Source organism: Coturnix japonica, chromosome 3, assembly GCF_054131305.1.
Source record: "Coturnix japonica strain WE chromosome 3, WE-NBRP24, whole genome shotgun sequence".
In the NCBI taxonomy this organism is placed as follows: Eukaryota; Metazoa; Chordata; class Aves; order Galliformes; family Phasianidae; genus Coturnix; species Coturnix japonica.
In genome coordinates, this window is record NC_140665.1 from 63,069,460 (window position 1) to 63,092,548 (window position 23,089).

Sequence of the window (23,089 nt, forward strand, 5' to 3'; positions counted from 1 at the left end):
ACTGAAGGAGTGGAGCTTTACCTCCTCCACCTGACTGTGAGAAACCCACTCCATGCAGCAAAATCTCAGCTAAGCACCTGTAATAGTATCTTTGGCCATATCAGCATGTGCCATGCACTTACACTCTACACTGAGATGGCACCTAAGAAACATCAGGAAAGCAGAACGAGAAAATCCTTAATGGAGGAACTCGGGGAAATCCATAACTATCAAGAAGTTACGGATAAAACAGGGAAAGAAGAACCTGCAGAATCACCAAATGCTTTCTCACTCCCAAGCTAATGATGGGTAATTCACAGCTGAAGATGGCCAGCAAGCAGTAGCCGTAGTTTCACAGTATAAGCACCAAAATAGATCAGGAGAAAGATTCACAAATTTTGCAACAAGGGCCCTTGGGAACCAACAGGCGGACGCTGCTTCCTAAAGTGCTGAAATCTCTCAGGATTAACATTTGCCATCAGTTTATTGTCTACTTACCCACCTACAACCAAAGCCTTCAGAATGCTCTTTGTGTATATATGTATATTCCTTCAAAACCAGGTGAAGACGTACCTGTAAATAAACTTTTTTTGCACCAGGAATATAATCTGCAACTCGGCCAAAGATCAATCGGCCAATCCCTGAAGTGATGCCCAGACACAGCAGAAGCACCTCTTTCTGCACGTCGTTACCAAATCTGTCTTCCACGTGTTTCATCTGTTTGAAAAGAGGGTTCAGAAAAATGGACTGGTTTTAAAACAAAATCTTTGACATTTTTGAGTTAGAGGTGAGCTGGGAGTCTCTGACTTCAAATATGGCTACAAATGATCAGCTTGTTTATTCTGCTTGGGTAGTGTGTCTTTTTTGCACTGAGTTACCTGTATTAAGTGCAATACAATGAAAACAACCTGAAAATGTGTTTTCACTTTATTCTCATTTAAGGATCTTATTTCAAGAAAGCAACGAGGCTCATACCAGGAAATTAAAATCTCAGAAACAGTCCCCCAGCCACATGTCATGCACTTGCAAAGGATGCTGCTTAATGCTGAATGCACAAACAACCTCTGCTTCATCTGTTAGGGCACGCTGAAGTCCCAAGGCATGGAATCACGAGTATCAGCACAGTCCTATTCTGTGCATTGAGACAGACGCAGATACTACCAAACTCACAACAAAGTTCAAGGGTGGAGCAAGAAGGAAAAGGGCAAAGTGGCAGAGGCAGACAGTGTAGGCAGGAGGGGCCCTTGTCCCAACATCCATAGACCAGGAGGAAGAGGAGCAGGAACCCCCTGCAGCACCAGACACAGAGGCAGGGCCTTCCAGGAGCGGGTACATGAACAGCAGCAGAGTAGGGCAGACAGACAGACTGGAGAAACAGTTTCACAAGCCACTCGGACCTAAAGCACTACACAACTGACCTGCAGTCCTGCCACCAGAACATCAAAGACAGATGTGACCAACTAACAGTAATACCAACCTTTTGAGTCACATAAAAGGACAAAAACAAATTGCAAGACTGACCAGATGAATGGATTTGGATTTCCTTTACAGGAACAGCTTTTATGAGTGTTAAAGCACAAGAAGTCCATGAGATTGTTTGTTTGTATGTTGTTGATTTGGGGTGGGTTTTGTGATTTGTTTGTTAGGAGGAAGGTGTTAAATCAGACACAAAACCCAGAAATCACCCAGATCATAGACTTCTGCATTAACCGCTTTTTGAAACGCTGCTGGCAACACCGAATATGTCAAAGTACGCATGAAGAGATGCAGAAATTATTTGTGCAGTCTTGTGAGCTCTGTGCTCATAACCACCTCTGAATAAGAACCTGTGAAGACTCAGAGGCGTGAGGAAGCAGACTGAAGGAACTGATTTGTAAGGAATGATGCACTCACCTCATCTCAGGTGTTTTTCTACACACTGACGGACCTCGCCAGTAAAAAGTCAGAGCGGTTTTTGTAATGAATGTTTCTGTTACGTGACATACTCCCACACAGGGAGGTGGTGGAGTCACCGTCCATGGAGGTGTTCAAAAAATGTGTGGACGCTGTATGGTGAACACGGTTTAGTGGGGAAATGGTGGTGATGAGTGGATGGTTGGACTGGATGGTCCTGGAGATCTTTTCCAACCTTGGTGATTCTATGATTCTACAGTTCTGAACTACAGAATCCTTATTCCCTGCCTATAAAATACTCAAGAATCTCTTGTTAATACACCGGCTGAGCCTTTTTTTGTCCCACCATAAACATAGTTTGCTAAGCTGTAGTTGATTTTCTTAAATATAAAACCAGCCGCCTTTTGTTTATATATCACAGAAAACCTAAATCTAGTATCTGTTTGCCTAGTATGTAATCCATTTTGTCAGAAAGAAAGAAAAATAAGAGTAGGGTTAGTTTTGTTTTTAAGCACAAAATGTATCTGCAGAGGACATACACTCGCCATCCCCATTTCTGGCAACTTTCTTCTTGTTTCTGGGAACAGAACTGGAATTTTTCTTCTGGAGTGACATTCAAACAAACTGCTGCATGAAATCCTTCCTGTGAAGGGGGAGAAGAAAAGCTGGCAGCTTCCCATCCCCACCTTTATGCTTCTGTCAACACCTGCCGGCTGAGCTGGCAGAGAAACCTTGGAATTTTCTGCCATTCTTCTCACCTGTTCCACTTTCATGTTCCTGCAGCCTCTGGGTTGTTTAATTAGCAGACCTCATTTATCCACTCCCCAGAGGCTTTTCAAGAGGTAAGATAAAGCTCTACATTTAGATAACTATTAACCCTGTACCCACAACTGAGCAACCGGGTTTCTCAAAGCAGCGCTCCCAGGGTGAAATGCTGTCCTCTCTCAGGTCAGCTCGGGCTGGGGGGAGGAGGGGGAAGATACTAGATCCAGCCAACTTAAGAAGGAAAATAAATGCTATGTATCTTGAGCTTCATGTATCTAAACTAGTATTTATTTTCAGAGTTCACTCCTTTTAAGAGCACCATAAGCTCCAAGAGAGCTTCCAGCTAGATGCAGCAAGAAACCTCCATGGGAGGACACAGGGAGTAGAGCAGGAGCTCTATGCAACCCAGTCTGACCTCAAGGCTGACTCTGCTTTGATCAGGAGTTGGACCAGAGATCCCTGGAACATCCCTCCCATCTCAGTTACCCTCTCATCCTACCCCAGGCTCCTTTACAGCACATTCAGTCTCCAGCATTACAGCCACTAAGTAACATGTAAGTAACAGCAGCACTAACCGAATATCTGAAAATACACTGCTTCAGGATTAATCCAGTATTGTAAGTGCTAACTATGGAATTACAGACATCTTGTAACTATCATTTAAATACATTTATTGATGGTGAAGCAGCCTAAACAGAAAGCCTCCAAAATTTAAGATTTCCACATTTCTAACTGACACAACTACTCAAAAATCCCATGATGGATCGTGGCTTGTGGGCCTTCCCAGGCAGCAAGTCATGCATCAGCACAGTCTTGCCACTGTAGAACCACACACATTAGAGTTACATGAATTTTTAGGCAGACAAATGGGGTCCCAGGCACCCAGCAGACAGCAAGGCCAAAGCGCAGGTTTTGTCCATTCTCAGTAAGGTACCCAGCTCTTCCCATTGTAGCTGCACACATGGCAAATTGCAAATCTCATTCTTTCAAGAGTAGAAGAGGCCTGCAGTACAAATAATGCAGATCCAAAGGAAGGCATTCTGAAGGAAATCTAGCACTGCAGAACTCTAAACAGCAACTTATAATACATAAGTTCTGCCACACTTCCAAATTACGAAGCTGCAAATAAAATAATTATCAAATAAATAATTTTATGCTTCTCCCCCCCACACCCTCTTTATTCTAATTGTAGAATACGCAACTTTCCAAAGGAAGCTGAGATTCTTTTTTCCATGCTACAGAAAGAAGAACAGAACTGAGTCAGCTAAAAGTCTTCATGATTTGCCAGACTAGCACTCACTTCTTTACCATTTTACAAGAAGTTATCTTTGTATTTTCCACATCAAGATGCAGACAGTACACAATATAACTGAATACATCCCTGGCACCAGCATTCTACCGTACAATCTTGTTCTCTGTCTCAGGGTAACACACAGATCTTACTGTCCAAATTCTTATTCCTTTTAAGATAAAACAAAGATTAGTCACATGTAGTGGCTGTAAGGGTTACTGATACGCTCTCTTGGGTAACTCTCCACCCAGCCAAGACACAGATTTTGATAAGACCTTCAGTTCAATGCATGCACGCATTGCTATGTCCATGCAGTAAATCCATGATGCAGGGGGGAAAAATCCAAGTACTGATCCAGTTCTTTTCTCAAACCCCAAGAACCAAACAACACCAATTGGAAAGAAACAAACTAATAAGAAATTTTTTTCTCTATCAATTGTTTTCCTCCCGGGTATATTCCATTTGGGGAATTCCCAATCAAGTACAACGTTAGTAGGTTAAAAAAGATGGCCAACAGCAAAATACAACCTAGAAACCTCATATAAAAGAAAATGCTATAAGTCCTGATGTCTGACATTACCCTTATGTCAGTTTTAAATGAAAGAAAGGGAACGTTCACAGAGACTGCTGTTACAATCTGTAAACTGGATATAATGTTCCCGTCAACTCTATCTTATCCACATCCACAGTTTTCTGAAGGAGCTGGGGGGTTCTTTTGGTGAGAGAACAGTGCACACAAACCGTGCGTTCCTCAGGGCTAACAGATATCCAAAGTAAAACTGTGATTCCTTGAAATGCCAAGTGGTCAAACATGACTGCAAGTATCTAAGATGCGGATGTGCATGAGATGTCAGCTGCCCCCGAAGGCTCAAAGTTTCAGGGTGTACTGAAAAACACAGCATGAGATAACTCCAGATAAATCACTGCTTGTTCTATAACAGAAGAACACACACATTAAATAAAAAACAAGAGCAAAAACACTTGGAGAAATCAGTTGCCAGAAAACTGTATGACAATAGGCACATGGGAGAGCATTTAATAAGGCAAATAGATTTCTGTACGTATGATGAAATGAGTTTTAGTGATAACCAAAAAGAGAGCAAAGGGACAGAATTCCTGAAATAATATCGACTCATGAACATCAACTGAAAAAGCAACTGACGTGCCAGAAGGTATGAAACAGTACTGTTAATACCAATTGATAGCACTCCCTTCGAAATGGGTCTTGGATGGATAAAGCAGCTTCTCCTCCTGCTGTTTTGGGGGTTTTTGTTTTGTTTTTAACAAATGAAGTGTGTTCACATGACAAAAATGTGACAACTAGCAGATAACTCCTGCTTACACACTTGCTACAGCAGTGATAGTTCCTCTTTATAGCACTGGTAAACTTCATCTGCATAACAGAAGAATAATAGGAATGTAATGATTACATGACAATCAGGGATTTTTCTATTATTCCACCAAATAAAGCATGAAATAGAATTATTCCCACATCGATGATTCAGAACATGTATGTTCAGTTTTATTTAAATGCAGATTACATCAATCAACAGATTAACTGTGAGCACCTTTTAAGGTGAAAATGGCTAAGAGGGTGCATGTCAGCTGGGAGGCCTGTAAGATATTTGGGGAATGGTGCAAGAAAACATGCTGGGGACAAGCAGCCTGAAGTGTAGGACAATCTCTGCACCACAGCAAGAGATGACCCACAACTTCTACTCCCTCCCTCTCACACTGCACTTTCTCTCGGCCTCAACACAGGCCGGGTTCCATTGGAGAAACAAGAGGCAGCTTAAAGAAACTGGTGTAAGGTTGCTGATGGATTGGCTTGGCTCGAGCAGCCACAAGGCAGGAAAGGAACATGATCTGGGAAAGCTCACAGAGACTGAGAAGAAGAATGAGTGTGCCCCAGTCTAACACTAATAATCGTTCTCACCACCAATATGGATAGTGAAGTTGAGGGATACTTATCAGATCTGCAGATGACATCAAATGAAGGGCATCTGCAGGCACTGTGAAATAAAACCAAAGTTCAGAACAATCTGGGCATCCTGGAATCCTGGTCAGGTAATGCGAGCTAAACATCATTCAGTTTCATACAACCTTTATGAGGTAAATGATGCTCAAAATACACCACAAGGTAAGAAAAAAAAGTAATCAGATAAATGAGCATAAGAAGAGAGTAATCTGTTAGCAGTTCTTCATAAAGGGAACTGAAAGGCTCGCAAGATCAAACTTCAGCATGTTCCTATAATGCCATCATACTGCAAAAACAACAGTAGATGGGTCAATTCATAAGATGTACAGTGTGATCTTCACAGCCTGCTCAGTGCGAGTAAAGCCTTAGCTGTATTATGATGTCTATTTGCAGACACTGCTCATTACTAAAGACATGGGCTAACTGGACAGAACCCAGAATACAGATCTGGCATCAGCTTTAAAGGCTTATATTGTAGAAAGATTAAAAAAAAATAGAAATGGTAAAATATGCCCTTTAACAAAGTCAGTCTGTTCTCAAACAACTGGATAGCCAATGGTTCCCACAGTGGGCATGAAGGCCAGAACACAAAGCCATGGGCCTAAGCTGTACAAAAGGACCTTCATTTAGACATTAGGAAAGTTCTTCCAAATACAGAACAACTGCCAGCTATCCCAGATCAAAAGAGGCAATGGGGATTTTGAACACTAGTTAAGCTCTAGTTTGACATTAGATAAGCTATAAATTAAAGTACTATGGTTCTTATTGTTCATCATTCAGTGAAGTGACCTGATGGATGTACATAGCCCCAATGTATATACAGCCCTGGTGGACGAATATAGCATATACATACTTACTGGCTATTTATTGTAACTCGACAAGTTTGGGGATTTTTGTTGTTATTTTCTTAACACACAGTCCAACACTGCAATACAATCATTCTTTTCAAATCATTGTAGCATTTACTCATGTGATAAAATGTTCCATATAACTTGTGGCATTGTGGCAATACCATAACAATGGTACAAATGTACAAATAATTAGCTACAGGAAACTTCATTAGTAATCAATGATTATTAACATTGTATGCAATGAGCCTATTTCAAAACAACAGAACATTTGGACTAGTTCTTCTAAATATGATTATCACCAATTGCCAAAGCAGCTGCTGGGAGGGAGCCAACTGGAGAATAATATTTAATAATAAGAAGCTAATACTTAATAGTAGAAGGCTAATACTTAGTTCATACCTGAACTTGCAAGTTCATACTTGTTTACAAAGCCAAACTGAAAACTTACAGAATGGACTGATTTTGTTTAGCGCACTTAAGTAAGACTGTAATACAAGTCTGTGGCTACACATCCAGTTTAGTCTTCCCAAACTTAAAACAGATCTGTTGTTGAGTCTCGTAGGAATAGACTGCTGACACCATAGGATTCAGCTGAGTGAAATCAAAACAGATTCTCAAGCCTTTATTCAGCTACCACATCACTCTGAGAGCATCTATAATACTTCAGGATTTGAGACCTACCTATGGACAATCGCCACAGGTGCCTGAAGAGTTTAATTCAGGTCAAGATGCTTCAAGCACCCCAAAAAGACAAAAGACCAAGTTTACCAATAAAATTATTAAAAACAAAACCAAAAGAGCTTGCAGTTTTATTTTCTGGATTCTGAACTGTATCCTTGTTTGATACTACAAGTGTTTGTGTTATCCATAAAATACACCACGTAGCACGCTGACAGAGATGGAAACAATGGGAATCAGAGTGTAACGCAGACCTTTCAATCTGCTGGTATTGTATAAACACAGGGACATCTGCTTTGTTCCTCTCCTTCAACATCTTACTGCTCATAACTGAACATATCTGCTGCCTGATGTATTTTTTTGCAGTGAATTCTTATGTCGTTCTAGAGTAAAACAAAACACACACTCTTGACATTTATTTTTCAGTTTCTATTCTTTTCATACTTATGCATTTTTACCTTTCTCCAATGTGCACTTGAAAAACAGCTTAAATACGTTCTCATAACAAACAGGGTTTGTTTTTTCTCCCATTCCCATCACCCCCCCAAAATCAAAAGCGGGCAGTCAACAGCCGAGAATAAGTACTGCCAGATCAACACTGAGGAATACTGGGAGAGAAACGGGTGCACAGGATCATTACAGAAGTGGATAAAGGGGGAAAAATTCACTAACCTGGGCAGTCAAACTGCAGCAGATGTTGAGATCTGAAGGGAAATAAATGCAAAGATTAGAAAAGCAAGTAAAGCATGGGGAGCCACTGAAGATTTAGGGTCTCAGAAATAACCTGCTTAATTACATTGGACTTCACAAAAGCAGAGCCCTGCCGGCCTCTCTGGGGAGACAGAAAAATGACAGAGAAAGTGAATGAGAAATGCAGTAGCACTAAAATCAACAGGTTTAACTCTGATTTTCCCTGCTTATCTACAGCATGGAGAAAAAGCTGTACGACACAATGACCTGTGAGTACTGATCATCATTTAATAGTTACTCTCCTAGCCTTTACAAAGCAGTTGAACAATAATCTCTGGGAAATGAAAAATGTAGCAGTCTTCAGGCAAATGAATGGTGGAGATCTGAAGAAATCATGAAACAATAGAAATGAGTGATCTTCTTCAACAGCAACCAAGGAAAGCAAGTGAACATGGCGATCGAGGGTGACATTTTTTCCCCCAGTTTAACAGTAAAAGATCCAGACATATTGATCAGAAATGAAATACTTTTTACACAATTTCTTTTCTTGTTGGTGGTGGTTTTTTAATTTAAGCAGCAAATGTATGGCTTAGCACGAGTGGTTCATGAAACAAAGACAATACTTACCTTACAAGAACTGAATTCCTTCAGGATGTGCTACGTGTATGAATTTTACGATGGATGTACATGTATTTTAAATGCTTTAAGCTGGCAGATACTTGGTTACTACAGTCCATACAGTAGATGTCATCCTTTTCACCACTGTTTGCACTCATACAGGACAGCTGCGTTTCTATTTGTCTCCATTATGAAATCTGAAGACACACAGCTTTAAGGAGGAGGTGCTGGATTAGGACTGTGCACACAAAATGCACCACCTGAAGAGCTTCAGTTATTGCAAGGTATGTAACAACTGCCCACTATGTCTCCTTGAGCAGACTCACTTTCTACTGCAGAGAACTCCATAGAAATGCCACCGGAATGCAGAGGTGATCACTTCTGTGAGAACAGTAACTGAAACTGGTTTTTCCACAAGAGTCTCAACTGACAGTATTTGGGGAACACAATATCAGTAGGGTCTCCTTGAAGAATTGCAAAACTATCTGTAAGCAGTATTAAGAACAATGACTTGGGTCCTGTGGACGTCCATCAGCTACTAGAGTGAGGTTCAACCCAACTCTCCTCTAGTTTGTGCAGATGCATCAGCTCAGCTCTGGTTGGGAGAGTTCTGGGTGCTCACCATACCCTCTGTATTTTCCAGTATCATTCTTTTTAATGACTTTTTCTTTCTAAAGTTCTGCCTGGGGAAGGTGCCACGTACATGTAGAAAATGGCTATCTTTCCTAATGGGCAGAATAGAGAGACTGTTCATTCCTGAATGAATAAGGCCTTTCACAAACAGAATGCACTAAAGTAAAAACAGTTTATAAGTACATAGCAAGAGCTCTGAACAAGTTTCTAGGAAAACTGAGTACAGAGGACCTCACAAGAGCTTGGCTTTTTGTTTCTGAGTCAATTGCACAAGATGTTTTTTCTGACAAGTGTAGTCCACATGTGTGAGCACTACATTGAATTTGCACAGCAGATCCCCCACTAGCAGAGCAAAGCACAGCACTGCTACAGGGCTGAGAAACAGAGACAAGCCAAAATAGCTGTCTGGTGCAGAGCAGAGCTGAAGGTACCATGTTGGTTCAGTTTAAGAAGGCAGACCCAGCAAAGAATAGTTGACTCACAGAAACTCAAGGATCTCATCCTACAGAGAGGAAGAATGAAGAAAAAAATATATCTACTTAGCAATAAAAATCTGCATCATCTCTGAACCGCATCAGCAAGACCTCCTGTTGGTTATGCTGTTTTTAAGGTGAGAAAAAAACGTACTGCTGAAGAACAAGAACAAAGTGGATGTTCCAGCAAAAGTTAGTACATGGAGACCAGAAGACAGCACTATCTTTATACAAGGACAGAACACATGGGTACAGCAACTACATCAGTAACTTCAACGTAACAAGTAGAGATAAACTGGAGACAGACTAGGCCACAAGAGGAGATAGCTGAACCTATTGGAGCCATCTGAATTTGTGATGAAGCCCAGAAAGTCAATGTTTACATGCATAAGCAAATACTTTACAGAGATTCCAACTATTTCATGCACCTCTCCAGAATAAAAAAGCTGCTCCTCATCACTATGGTGTAAATTTTAAGCTCACGTTAGCTTCCTCTGCCTAATTTTTCTTTTTTTTTTTTCTTTTTTTTCGAATGTTTTCTGTTATATCTGAAATAAATCCATAGCTTTAAAGCTTCCCTACACGGCAGAAGTACTAGGACCTTTCTCTCTGACTATAGTGATCATAGAACATGACTGCAGCCAGCCCAGAGATCGTCTAAGAGAACAGACTGCTAAAAGTCACCAATACAGTTTACATTCTGGGGATACTGCCAGTGACTTGCTTCTCCCAGTGAACCGCTCCTCAATTAGGCCTCTAAATATTTCACCACTAATTCTTTTCTGTGAAGAAGATCCCCAAATTAGCCAGATACCTCAAAGACCTGGGTTATAATCCTCAAAGCTGTCAATAATTTAAATGACATGGATCCTGTGTTGCCAATGGTACCGACCAATCACAGACTAAGGAACACGTGGAAGTGTAATGGAAGCATGGAATCTTGAAAGTTAAGACAGAAGAACCAATCTCTTCATAACATTTCAAGCTGCAGATGAACAGGTCTCCCCAGACCTTCTGAGAAGGGAATGGTTTCCTATTTCCAGGAAACTTCCTACTGTAATGGTGCCATTGGAAGGAGAGCTGAAAGACCACAGGGAAGCAATGCCCTGAAAAGAGGGGGCATCCAGAGTGGCCAAGGTGACCAAGCATCCTGGCTGGGTAATGCTCACTCAAGCCCTCAAAATGGGCCAAGCAGTCTCCAAAAGACAATATAGCATATCGCAATCTGCCACAGCTATTTCATACTGAGCAGAGCAAAGGATGACTGGCCATTTAAGAATGTCTGTCATCACTGGCACTTCTTCCCAGCCATTCCTGAGGTCTATAAAAAGAAAAGGCTGAAGTGAATATCCTTGTGCAGCGTGTGCACTGAGTCTCTGCTGTTGTTTTTGAAATGCAGTATTCCTTGTTTTCACATAGAAAAGTACAGTCACAGGGGACATACATACACTACAGTATACATTAACTTCACAGTGAAAAACGGGGTCTCTGTTTTTACAGTGATTACAACTACACAAAAATAGTGTCCACTAGTGGCTGCCAGGCCTATTTAGACAGTAACCTTTCACTCCATTGTCACAAGGTTTCCCCACAAACAGTGAAAAGCAGTTTGCCAGCAGAGAAAGTAAATGTCACTGTCCAATAAGACGGGGTGCCAGCAGAACACAAATCTGTGCCCAACAACAGTGCTGGGGCTGCAGTATTTTTTGGGGATACCCTTCAGCTGGACAGCTGCTTTCAAGCCTCACATTTTTATTCTGTGGTGAGTTTTCTTTTCCAGTACAGTTGATGAAAATCTTAGAGCAGAATCCGAGCTGCTGCTTTGTTTCTCGGAGGCAGTTTCTAGAACCTGAAGCAGCAATATCTACCTTATGCTCCAGGAATGAGGTGTGCACTCTCATTTCCATGCTTTCTGAAGGTCAGCTGAGCCAGTTCCTGGTATGGACAAATTCATTAAAGAAAAATAACAACCTGCAAGACCCCTCTACTGAAGGGAATAAATCCAGTATCTAAACCTGCCTCTCAAGACAGATTCTGCCAGGGAATATGTTGGAATAAAAAAAGCCAGGCACACATCTCAATTCTTAAACATGAAACATGAAGCACACAGACACAGCTCACATGCATTCCTCACAGCTGCTGTTAACCAAAAATCTTTACATATACAAGCACATACCCACCGTGGAATATACATGTGGGTAAGCATTAAAATATAAAGCCAGTTTTACACCTTGAATTAAGAAACAGGAAACAAAGCAGGGTGAGAAATACCGAGAGCTCTGTTTCCTGAGCTACTCTGAAATATTAAGAGTACAGTCAATGTTATGGTAGCATTCATAGCATTCACATTCAGGATGCGGTTCTGCATCTAAGTATATAATCAGTATACAATCATCTTTAACCCATCAGCCCAGTTTTCAAACAGATCTGGCCATTCTACAGAAGTACACGTTTCCCTTATCAATGAAAGGTTTAGACTTCAAAAGGTAATCCTATCAAGGTGCATTTTAATTCTATTGCCTACAATCCTGCTTTTGTTTTGAGAGGTTGGTTTTGTTGCTATATCTTTTTGTTGTTGTTGTGGTAAAACAATAATAAATACTTGCACTACTTGCGTTGAATTATTTCATTATTCAATTCATTTTCTCATCCTACATTTGAAACTCAGGGCTGAAGGTGCCAAACGCTATTAAAAGAAAAGACAGGACCCATCGTTACCATTGAGAGGCATTCAATAAGAGTAACTGCTACATCCTGATTTGAAATGGAGGTGGTGAGGATACTGTAAACACCCCGAGATAAGTTACTGTGGGACTGAAACACTGCACAGAAAGAGTTCAGATGTTATTCTCAGCCTGATCTGTGTTGTTCACACTGACTGGCTTATTGCTGTCAAAACAACACAGCATTCAGCCACATTTTTTGTAAACATGTCACAACTGATACATACGTAAATTCATACTGAATTGAACCTACCTTACAAGAGATTATACAACAACACCCGTTACGTAGCATTTCTTTTCACTCTGCTAAACAACGTACAAACAGGCAGGAGCCTTCCATTCTAACTGCCTACCATATTATACCCAACTTTAAACAGACACAACCTAACAAACTCCTCAGTATTAGCAGTGTATGATAAGGAGATACTCTTTAAAAAAAACAGAGAGAGAACAGCACTTAAACACATTCTATTAGCCTAGGAGTCTTGAAAAACAAAAATCTTCTATTTCTTAGGAGAATTATTAGAAATTACATTATTATTATAGAATTATGAAAACCTGGCTATTTCTATTATTCCAAAACCAGAAATAAACTTGTACTTGTTTTTCACTACAAGCCTCACAGCTTGCATCCTCCATCCCAACGTGCTTCAGGAAACACAGAAAAATCAGGCATGAGGTTTGGCCTCAGCAGCAATCAAAACCCTTGCCTGGGAATATCAGGCTCTGTAGTGCCAAGGCAGTAGATGGCAGCCAACGTGTGGTGCCTACAGCACACCAAGCCTGCCACATCCAGGTCCCATGGGCTCAACTGGTGGCACAATTGGCAGGGGCTGTGCCCACTTTGCCATGTGGTCAAGGGCTCCCACAGAAAGTGATGCTTAGGGAAGGAAAAATGGAACTTGACATGTATGGGGAACCAGAACTTGAGGGCACTGGGGTAGGAGGAAGGAAGGAATATGCTTAACAAAAAAGCATATGCTTAACAAAAGCACGTGAAACACATTTAAAAACCAATCCAGAAATATCTATTGGTTTTGAAGTACTTGTGGTGAAGGGCAGAATTCATGCTGCTCCCACAGAGACTTTCGAAGGTTTCAGGGAGCCCTCCAGGTATACAGTGACACTCAGTAGGTCGGGCTGATTGTTGGACTTTATGATCTTGAAGGTGTTTTCCATCCCAGATGATTGTACGATTGTACACATCATTGCTCATTCATTTACTCATTTTTTCATAAAAATAATTTCCGCTTTCAAGAGCTCAGTCTTTAAAAATACCTTTTGAAACTGAGTCACGGGGAAGAGTATGTGCTTGGTTCTAAAAGCAGACCTAAATTCTTGAGTGAGCTTATGTTGAATTACAGAAACGATGAAACCATCATAGATAGCTGTGAGAACACTCCACTCTTTAAATCTCAAGCAGCACGTTTACTGACAACTATATCACATTTACCAAATCAGTGATTTCAACTTCTTAATTCTGTCACAAACGTAACACTAAAATCAGCCTCCATCAAATTGTTTTCATACACTGGAGCTAAATTTTGCAACCAGAATTTGTGCCAATCTGATATGGGGGGAAAATAATAACCAACACTTCTGTTTTAGAGCTTCTACTTGTATAGTCTTGTTCTTCAATTCTCTAGAAACATGAGTAGCTGGATCTAATACCTACCAGCATTCTTGACTGCATTAGGCAAAGTACTGCCAGGAGGACAAGAGAAGTGATCCTTTCCCTTTAACCAGCACCTGAGAGGCTGCACCTGGAGCACTGTGTCCAGTTCCAGACCCACCATTACAAGAGACCTGGACATAATGGAGCCAGTCCAGTGGAGAGCCAGCAGGATGCTGAAGGATCTGGAGCACTGCTCCTATGATGACAGGTTGAGAGAGCCTGGAAAAGAAGAGGCTCAGAGGGACCTGATCATCGACATCTATAAATACCTGAAGGTGGGGTGCAAAGAGGATGAAACTGGGATCTTTTCAGTGGTGCCATGTCAGGATAAAGGTCCATCTAATACTACCCAAAGCATAAGAGGTATGCCTCAGCCATACCATGATTCTCTAATGCTTGCTCTACAATACATCCCTTCTACTCCTTTGAATGTTTTAATTCAGAACACCTCTATACAGAATTCACAAGAAAAAAGTACAAGATGTCACAACAGACAAGTCATCTAATGGAATTAAACTATTTCAAAGGACTACTCGTTTTATTGAATAAGATCTACATATCATTAAAAACTAAGTCAAACCCATAAATAAAAGTCAGTTTATACCTTTTCAAATGTCTCTTTTTACAGTTAAACATTTTTAAACCTTTCTATAAAAGGTAAAATTCAGAACAAGGAACTAAAAATGTAACTGGCTAGTTAACTACTAGTTTTGATTAGAGCCCTGGAATCTCTCGATCACAGACAGCATCAGAATTAGTTTCACATTTTTCCCTGTTTTTGTTTCAGCTGGGGTGGATTTATATGCTCCAGAGTGTCTTGTGTGATACTATGTTTCTGTTCTAGAAGAAAAATACTGTTGATAACATATCAATGCTTAAAGCTGCTGCTAAGCAGCATTGTACAGAGACAAGGCCCATCACAGCAAAGGGTCCAAGAAGCTGGGAGCAACAAGAATCAGGACAGCTGACTTAAACTTGTCGAAGAGATGTTCCATAGTACATGCAGAAGGAGTTTTGAAGGGGATGGAAGTTCATTGCTCTCTTCCACTATTTCAGGGGCTAGCTGGGCACTGCTTGGTGGGTAGTGGGCAACTGCTTATGCATCAGTTCTTATATACATTCATATATACAGACAGCACCGTTATTATTTTCATTTTCTCTTAGTAAATAACTTTATCTCAACCTGTGAGTTCTACTTTTTTTTTTCCAACTCTCTCCCCCATCACACTGGGAAGGTGGGCAGCGATCAAAACACAGCATTCCCCAAAACAAATTGGACTTCAATAATGCTCCCTATCAGTGACTGTTTTCTTAGTCCATTATACAAAAGGGAATGACTGTGGTTTCAATCACATCATATGTAGGGGGAAAAAAAACAGTGTACTTACCAAGTGAACATAAGGCACAAAGTATCCAAAAAGCGCAGCAGGAATCCCAAAAGCCCAGATTCGGTAACTCATGACTTTGAAAACAGAGAAATTGAAAATCTTTTTTCCAGGAGGAAATCTGAACTTGCCTTTCTTTTCTCCCTCATCTTTGGTGTTGGAAACAAGGGGTTTGTATGTAAAGCCAGCCAGAAACAGAACAAACATGAGGATGCACAGGACCCGTAATGTGTTGAACAGGCCAACAGAGTCAATCAAAACTCTCAAGAGGAAGGGCAGAGACACAGTGAACAAGCTGCTGCCTGCAGTGACGATGCCATTCACAAGTCCAAGGCGTTTCTTGAAATAGTGCCCAAGAATGACCAAAGATGGCTGGTATGCAAATGAGCAGCCGCAGGCAAATAATACTCCATAGGTGAAATACAGAGGTTCAATGGTGCTGTATTCAAAATAGAAAATAGGAGAAAAAACATTGTAAAACAATGTATGTTCACATCCAGCTACCACACAAAAGAGTTTTATACAATTAAATGACATATTTTCAGATATTAGTTTGTTTGCACTTTAACAAGAATTCATCTCTCATCTAAAGCTCACACTTGCTCCTCTAAAGCAAAATTCAGACAAAGCCACATCCTTAAAGCCTGTAAAAATTTCTGTACGAACCTTCGGTGGTGTTTTTCCAGTGAAAATTAAAGAAATACAGAAGGACGGCAGCATTTTCTTCACAGGAAAGAAATACCTTTTCTTTCAATTTACAATAATGAAGTTCTTGTAGTACTTAGCAGTTACTACTAGATTGTGCTACATGGGGAGGAAGAAACACTTTACCCAATACGTATTTTTTTAGTTTTCACCTCAAAAGTGGTGGCAATCCTCTGAAAACGCATCAGGCAGAAGGTGTTCTGTTTTGTTTGCTTTAAATAAAATGTATCAATCTAAATCTTTACACTTAACTAAAAACAAAAATGTAAGAGTAAGCAGAAACACGTTCACGTAACAAGACAGTTTCCTTTTCCCATGAATATTATTTATTCCCAGAATAAATAAAAACACTAGCCTCAGCACTTAAATCAAGACTATTCATCTCCTCTTCCTATCAACTTGTGAATATGATTTCATGTTAGGGTACATATGCCCAAGTGAGGGGTATTAGTTTAGGGCAGTGCCATGCAGCACTGATATCCATCCATGCAGATAACACGTGTGTCTGGTTCAGAGCATGGGCACAGAAAACACACTTTCACAAATCTTTTGATATTGGTAGAAAGTGTAGAAATAGATATTGGTATTTCTACATAGAAAACTTCTGAATTTTGCTCTATGCTCTGCTAAGGGTAGAAAAGGCAGACTGAGAACTAGAAATAAATGCAGCTTCTTTTCCTGCTATTTCTTAGCCTACCTTCACTAACTGGTTTCTGCTGATGACTAAAATCAAAGAGTAAGTTTCCTGTTTCCTCATCTTCTACTGTGCATGTCACTCAAACTTCTTGGGATTTGTTCTGCAAAAATTACAGAAAATGAAGTATAATCTGGAGGGAAGAGAAGCACTGAACTACCTTTGAAGTATATTCAATAACACAAGAACTGAGACTTCCTTACAGTAAGCCCTAAGGATCCATCATTACACCAATGTTTTTGCTACCTTAATATTTGGCAGCTGGAGTATTGAGTATAGAAGAAAACTTTGAATCTGTCTGGAACTTCAACAACTCCCTGGAGGTTACCGCACAGTTTTGCTACTGATACACTTATACATCCTAAATAGGATGTGCCGTTGGGAAGTTACGTTACATCTTACAAATAATTTTTGAATTTGAAAGCACCGCTTTTGATTATTCATGGAAATTATAGCTAGAAAAACAACAATAGAGTAACATCTTTAGCTATAATATAAAGTAGCACTGCTTATTCATTCATATTCAGTCGATGGGACCAGCATAAAACTGATAGAAGTACTTTGAATGTAATTTTAAAAGATTGTTTTTACCTTACAAAAGAACTTGAAAGGAGTCCAACAAAACCTAATGCAGCTCCAATAACAGCGACTTTTCGACACCCAAACAGGTCTGTGAACACGCTGACTATTGGAGAACAGAAGAAGACCATTCCCATAGAGAGTGAGCTCACCCATGCTGCAGAACAGAAAAAGACAGAACGTTTTAGAAGATGGCACAATTTCAGCTTCTAGCTACTATCTGTTCTAATTTAGCACTGCATCATACTTATGGCCATATATTTAAGTATCTTTACCTAACACCGTACAAATGAAAACCCCAACCAATTCACATGATCAAATAATATAGATTTCATCAGCTCAAAGAACACAACTAACTACAGAATTTGTTTTAAAAACATTTACTCCACCAGGGACTAAACTAGAATTCACACTAATGACTAAACCATTATGGTAACTTATAGATCATTCCACATTCCTTCTGAAATTTATTAACACATTTCACTTGATCTACTTTTGCATTTTTTTGACCTTAAACAGCTAGGTTTGCTTGACAGATGTTCACTTAATTGCACAGATCTAGATCCAGCTGGAGCTTTACAAACATTGTTTAATGTGTAGTTCTTCGCTTATCAGTGAGCCTTTAGATCATTAAGACTCAATTCAGGTAAGTATACTGAAGTTATAAAGCACTTCTTTGGCTGAATCACAAACTACAGTGCCTTCAAGTAAATTAGGTGTAAGACTTTGATTCATTTTAAATTGAAAATCAACTTTCTTTTCTACTTTGTACAAGTATTCAAATGGCATCGTTCATCAGCTATCATGTAGTCATTCTTTCAAATACACACTAGTGATGTATTTATCACCCAACAGTTCCCCCAGGTCATAAAGGTAAACTATTTATAACAAACTTATTTATACGGCTCTGTCTATTCAGGAAAGTAATGGTTATTGAAAAAAGCTGCTGAGTTAAGACACATTAAGAAAATATTTTAACTTGTTTCTGAACTGCATGGGAGATAAAAGAGCTCCTTCCACCTGGAATAGGTTTGAATTCCTGTAACTGGGATTTTATTTAGATTATCTTTGCAAGTGACAGTTAGATAAACAATGGTGATTCAGTAACAAAGGCAAATGACATTACCTGGAAAAATAAAACACAACCAACTGACCTAAGGAAGAATATTTGGAAGCACATACATCAATACCAAGATTTAGAAGTAGTTGCTGAAGTGCCCAGGAGGCACTGGGCACCATGAAGACCCCACTGTGCTAGGCACTGAAATAAATGCAGTAAAACAAACAAGCAAAAGTACTGTTTCTTCAGAACAGTTTACAATGTAAATGAAAGACAAAAGAGAACAGCTGGTTAGAGACAAACAGAAACGAGAGTATGTGAAATAGAACCTTCCTTTTAAGGCAAACAATGATTTCAATGAACTGCAACCTATTTTGGACAGTTTATTGTTTATTGAGAATGTGATAAACACCATCGAGTTTCAAGGAACGATTTATAGAAGATCAAGGTTCTTTTCACGGGAAGTCATTGCATTTGCTGACTAACTCAGACTGCAAAACCCTGTCAACCCTGCACTCTGTTAAGTTGCAGGGCTGCACAAAGGAAGAGCAGGCAACACTGGGTGAAGCAAGGCCCCCCTGAGACACTGAAAGGGAAGGACACTAGAAGAGTTTAACTTGCACAAGGGCAACGACTAAGTTTCTTCATAGCCCTTTGTAATAGCACAGCAGTTCTAGTTTCCAGTCAGCACAGGCTGTGTGATTCATGCAGCATTTTCCTTGGTTTAAGCAAATCGTTTACAGGACTTTTACAAGCTTTCAAAGAAAATAAAACTAGAATATAAAAGCCTGAGGTGAAAACATTCAGCTCAAATGACATTCAGTTAACTTGCTGACTCTGTCTTTTCATGTTTCTTAATGAAAGAAATACGGCTTTTATCACTTGTTTCTTTTCTTATTACAGCAGTGACAAGCTAAGCCTAAAATAGGAGAAATGTTCCACAGATTTCCCACATAATGTGGGGTCAAAAAGGAAGGGCAACAGCCTTATCTGAGGCGTTTCACAACAGTGCTGAGATGGAACTCCAGAAGTGGCAGTCCATGCTCTACCTAAAGCAAACTGGAGCCCTTTAACTTCCAGTTCCTATGAGATTCTTGGATCCAACAGAAAAGGAACTTGCAGAGATTTGTTTGGCATGCTTGCTATAAACACCCTTATTATGCCTTAGCAAAAAGAATGGTCTTTAAGTTAACTTCACATGTGTGCAGAATTCAAGGGAATTTGTCTTTATCCTTTGTGAAGAAGCTGAATACACACACACAAAAAGCAAGCAGAACCTTATTTACTGAAGGCAAGCATGCCTTGCTGCGGTAACATGATTCTATGAAGAAGCTGATGGATGTAAAATACACTCAACAGATCTAAGTAATTTTCAATTCTTTGTTCTAATAAGCTTTCAGGTATTCTTACATTTCTTCCACTTCTTCCAGCCTGTATGCAAAAGGTAAAAGGAACTGCATTTGGCATTTTAAAATACAAATTATAATGCCTGTCCAATATGAAAAAATACAAATGTAGCTTGCCAGGATTGTGAGAGTTCTCTAGAGCACTTATTACATATTGATTAAAACATTTTTCTTCCAGGCTACTGGCTGCTTTCCTACTCACACGCTGGCTATATTCCAGAGCTGTTAATTCAGATACCAGTGTAACAGCTAACCTCTGCATTTGTGTTAATACTCATACACAAAACATTTTGACTGCCATAGAAAAAGAGCTCTTAAGAAAGCACTTAAACTTTCCTTGGGAACTGGAACTTCAGCATTTACTTCTCAAAACACGTTATTGCAAAACAACCAGCTCCTGAGCTTCCCTAGAAGTTACTCCTCAAATTACAACTATCAGACCAGAGGGTCCATGGGTAGCACCCATACTGAAGTGTCCCTAAGCCAATGAAACACGGTATATTATAAAAAAAAGCAACATTTACTGTAATTAAAATTGTACTGCAATAAGAATCTCAGCTAAGTTTTCTTATCAGTTCACTACGAATGGAAATAATGCAGCTGTAAGCAAAGAATGCTCGTCTCCTATTTCTTTGTCCAAGAGTCTACAGCTATAAAACCACAGCGCACACTCCACAGATACGCTGCCATTTCACTGCTTTAAAAAATGATTACCATTTAAATAGCATGACTTTCATCTTCAGCAATAAATGTAAGTAGCCATTATCTGTCAGCAAAAATCATCCCCATTGTCACAGCTGGATTGCGTGTTACATATTTATACCCCAAGCTGTCAGATGCCTTAGTTCATTCTGCAGGCAGAAACACTACAACGTACAAGACAATGGCAAAGAAAGCATTAATAGCATTTCACACTGGAATGCTTCCAAAGCGCACAACTTTAAATAAAGGCTACCCCTCTGTAGCATTCCTGTTTACTTCTTTTCATTTCTGTTTCTTCTGTGCATTACACTGAGTGTTATCAGGTTTTATCCTCACAAAAGCCTTTCAAGTGGTTGGTTTAATACAGCAGTAACACCCTTCATTCTCTGGTGAGCTTTAAGATTTCTTTTTATTTTTTTTTAAATACCTTCCCCTGGGAATTTTCTCATTGAGACAGGGAACAAAAAGCCACTGTCTGGGAGAGGGGATAGAAGGCAACTCAAGAGAAGAATATTTAAGTCGAGAAGTCAATATCAACTCCAAAAATATTTTGTTTGCCCACATAAAAAAATCAGATGTGTTTGTGTAGCTCGAGTAGCAAAACAAGATAGAAGTAGAACTCTGGCTCACTGAATAGCTTGCAGAACAATGTGTTTGGCACTGCACATGCTAAGACAAAGCACAGATCTTGAAAAACAAGAGCAACCTGTCTACACTGAATATCACGGCAGATTCTCTCATTCTATAGGTAGGCTGGTGAGATTTGCAGGACAGATGGGCCAGCCGTTCCCTACGCCTCTGCTTACTGCCAGACATCCTTCCTAAAAATCCATTCTCTCACCGCCCCATTATGCAACCCATATAGCACTTCAGGCTGTACTGCACTAAAGCTTGTAATGCCTAGAATGATGCTGGATAATAAAGTGGCTGTTTTAACTCGTGAAGAACAGAATCAGGGACAACCTGCTTTAGACTTAGCCTCTACATTTATGAAATGGAAACAATATTTCTCTCACATACTAACAAAAGTGTGTGAAATTCTTATTCTTTTGAGTACTCCATAGAGCAGAATTCTAAGAAAAAATACTTTGAAGTGATCAAATGAAATGAGCAATATAGGACAAGTTATGTGGACAGCAGATGTTTCATAGTTTTTGTTGTCACACACTGAGAATGTTTATGTGGAAAAAGTCTACTATAATAAAATTACAATGCAGTGTTAATATAACTGCTTAAATATTGGTAATTTCTGAATGCACAACTTGGAACATGAACTGACCATCCTACACTATTTCCTCTTGCAACCTATAATTTCATATGCTTTTATTAGAGATATTCACAAGTCTTTTCTCTGAGTAAAGCATCTTTATGGGCTTTATCTTTGCATAGAAGCTCCATATTTTTCCCTCTCCTCGCCCCCCTTCACACCAAGGTTTCTAATTGTATTATAGTTTCTGAGACAGAGTAGTTAGAACTTCACACAGTATTAAATACAGAGCAAACAATACATTTCTGTCCTAACTGGTTTGTTAAAGAATTAAACTATCTCCTTATTATCCCTACATTAGGAAAACAACAAACAAACAAACCACTATATCAAGTGCCCCAGATAAAAGTGCTTAGAAAACTATTTGTGATTCAAAGAAAAGAAAAGGAAAAACTCCCACCAAAAACATTACTCCTCCACTAGCAATTAACAACTGACACAGCCCACTAGGGTTTTCAGCATGCATTTGGATTATATTTCCTCCAACAAACAGTGATTTGCACATATGTACACTGAGTTTAATCAGAGGTAACACAACAACTCAGCAAGTCTAAAAGGGCTACCAGCATGCTCATACATGAAAACAGGTTACAGCTCTGGATCTGTTGTTCAGCCTGCAGATGAGAAGACCAGCAGCTCAGAAGAAATCTAATTTCTGGCTCCAGATATCCAACAGATGATCATTATAGAATCCGTGGTGAACAACAACAGGACAATGAACAACTGAGGCAAACAGTAATAAGCATCACTCAAATTATATGTTACAAAGTGTTTTTTTCCTCAATGAAAGAAGTCAAAGGAAGACTGAAATTTTTACTCTTGGATATGCTGAAAATCAGACTGGACAAGGTCCTGTGAATAGCCTTATCTAACTTAGAAGTTCAACGTACTTTTGAAATGTGCAGTTTTGAGGGGGAGGGAGGCCAAGCCCACATAGCTAGTGCTTCCAACTCAAGTTATTCCATGATACTGAAACTTAATGAGGAACATTGTAACAGTTTTAGACCTCTGCTTCTTGGGAAAATCGGTGGTGAAGCCTGAGTT

General features: G+C 39.7%; 1 protein-coding gene and 1 long non-coding RNA gene across 3 annotated transcripts in view; one reads left to right on the forward strand and one right to left on the reverse strand.

Annotated features, from left to right (window-relative positions):
- Nucleotides 1–23,089, reverse strand: part of SLC16A10 (solute carrier family 16 member 10) — a 55,596-nt gene that overhangs the window by 5,384 nt on the left and 27,123 nt on the right. The window contains exons 2-5 of one of the 2 annotated variants that reach the window (XR_014944847.1): nucleotides 17,623–17,767; nucleotides 15,636–16,071; nucleotides 8,108–8,139; nucleotides 553–696 (exon numbers count right to left, since the gene is read on the reverse strand). Coding sequence is in view for 1 of the 2 variants with exons in the window: in XM_015858607.3 (XP_015714093.2) it covers nucleotides 553–696; nucleotides 15,636–16,071; nucleotides 17,623–17,767 (725 nt within the window). In the remaining variant the exon portion in view is untranslated. The remainder of the gene's footprint in view (nucleotides 1–552; nucleotides 697–8,107; nucleotides 8,140–15,635; nucleotides 16,072–17,622; nucleotides 17,768–23,089) is intronic. The other variant, XM_015858607.3, reaches the window with a different exon arrangement.
- On the forward strand, nucleotides 2,581–4,351 carry LOC146761440 (uncharacterized). Its single transcript, XR_014944857.1, has 3 exons — nucleotides 2,581–2,714; nucleotides 2,935–3,191; nucleotides 3,830–4,351. It is a non-coding gene; the product is annotated as an uncharacterized LOC146761440 (long non-coding RNA).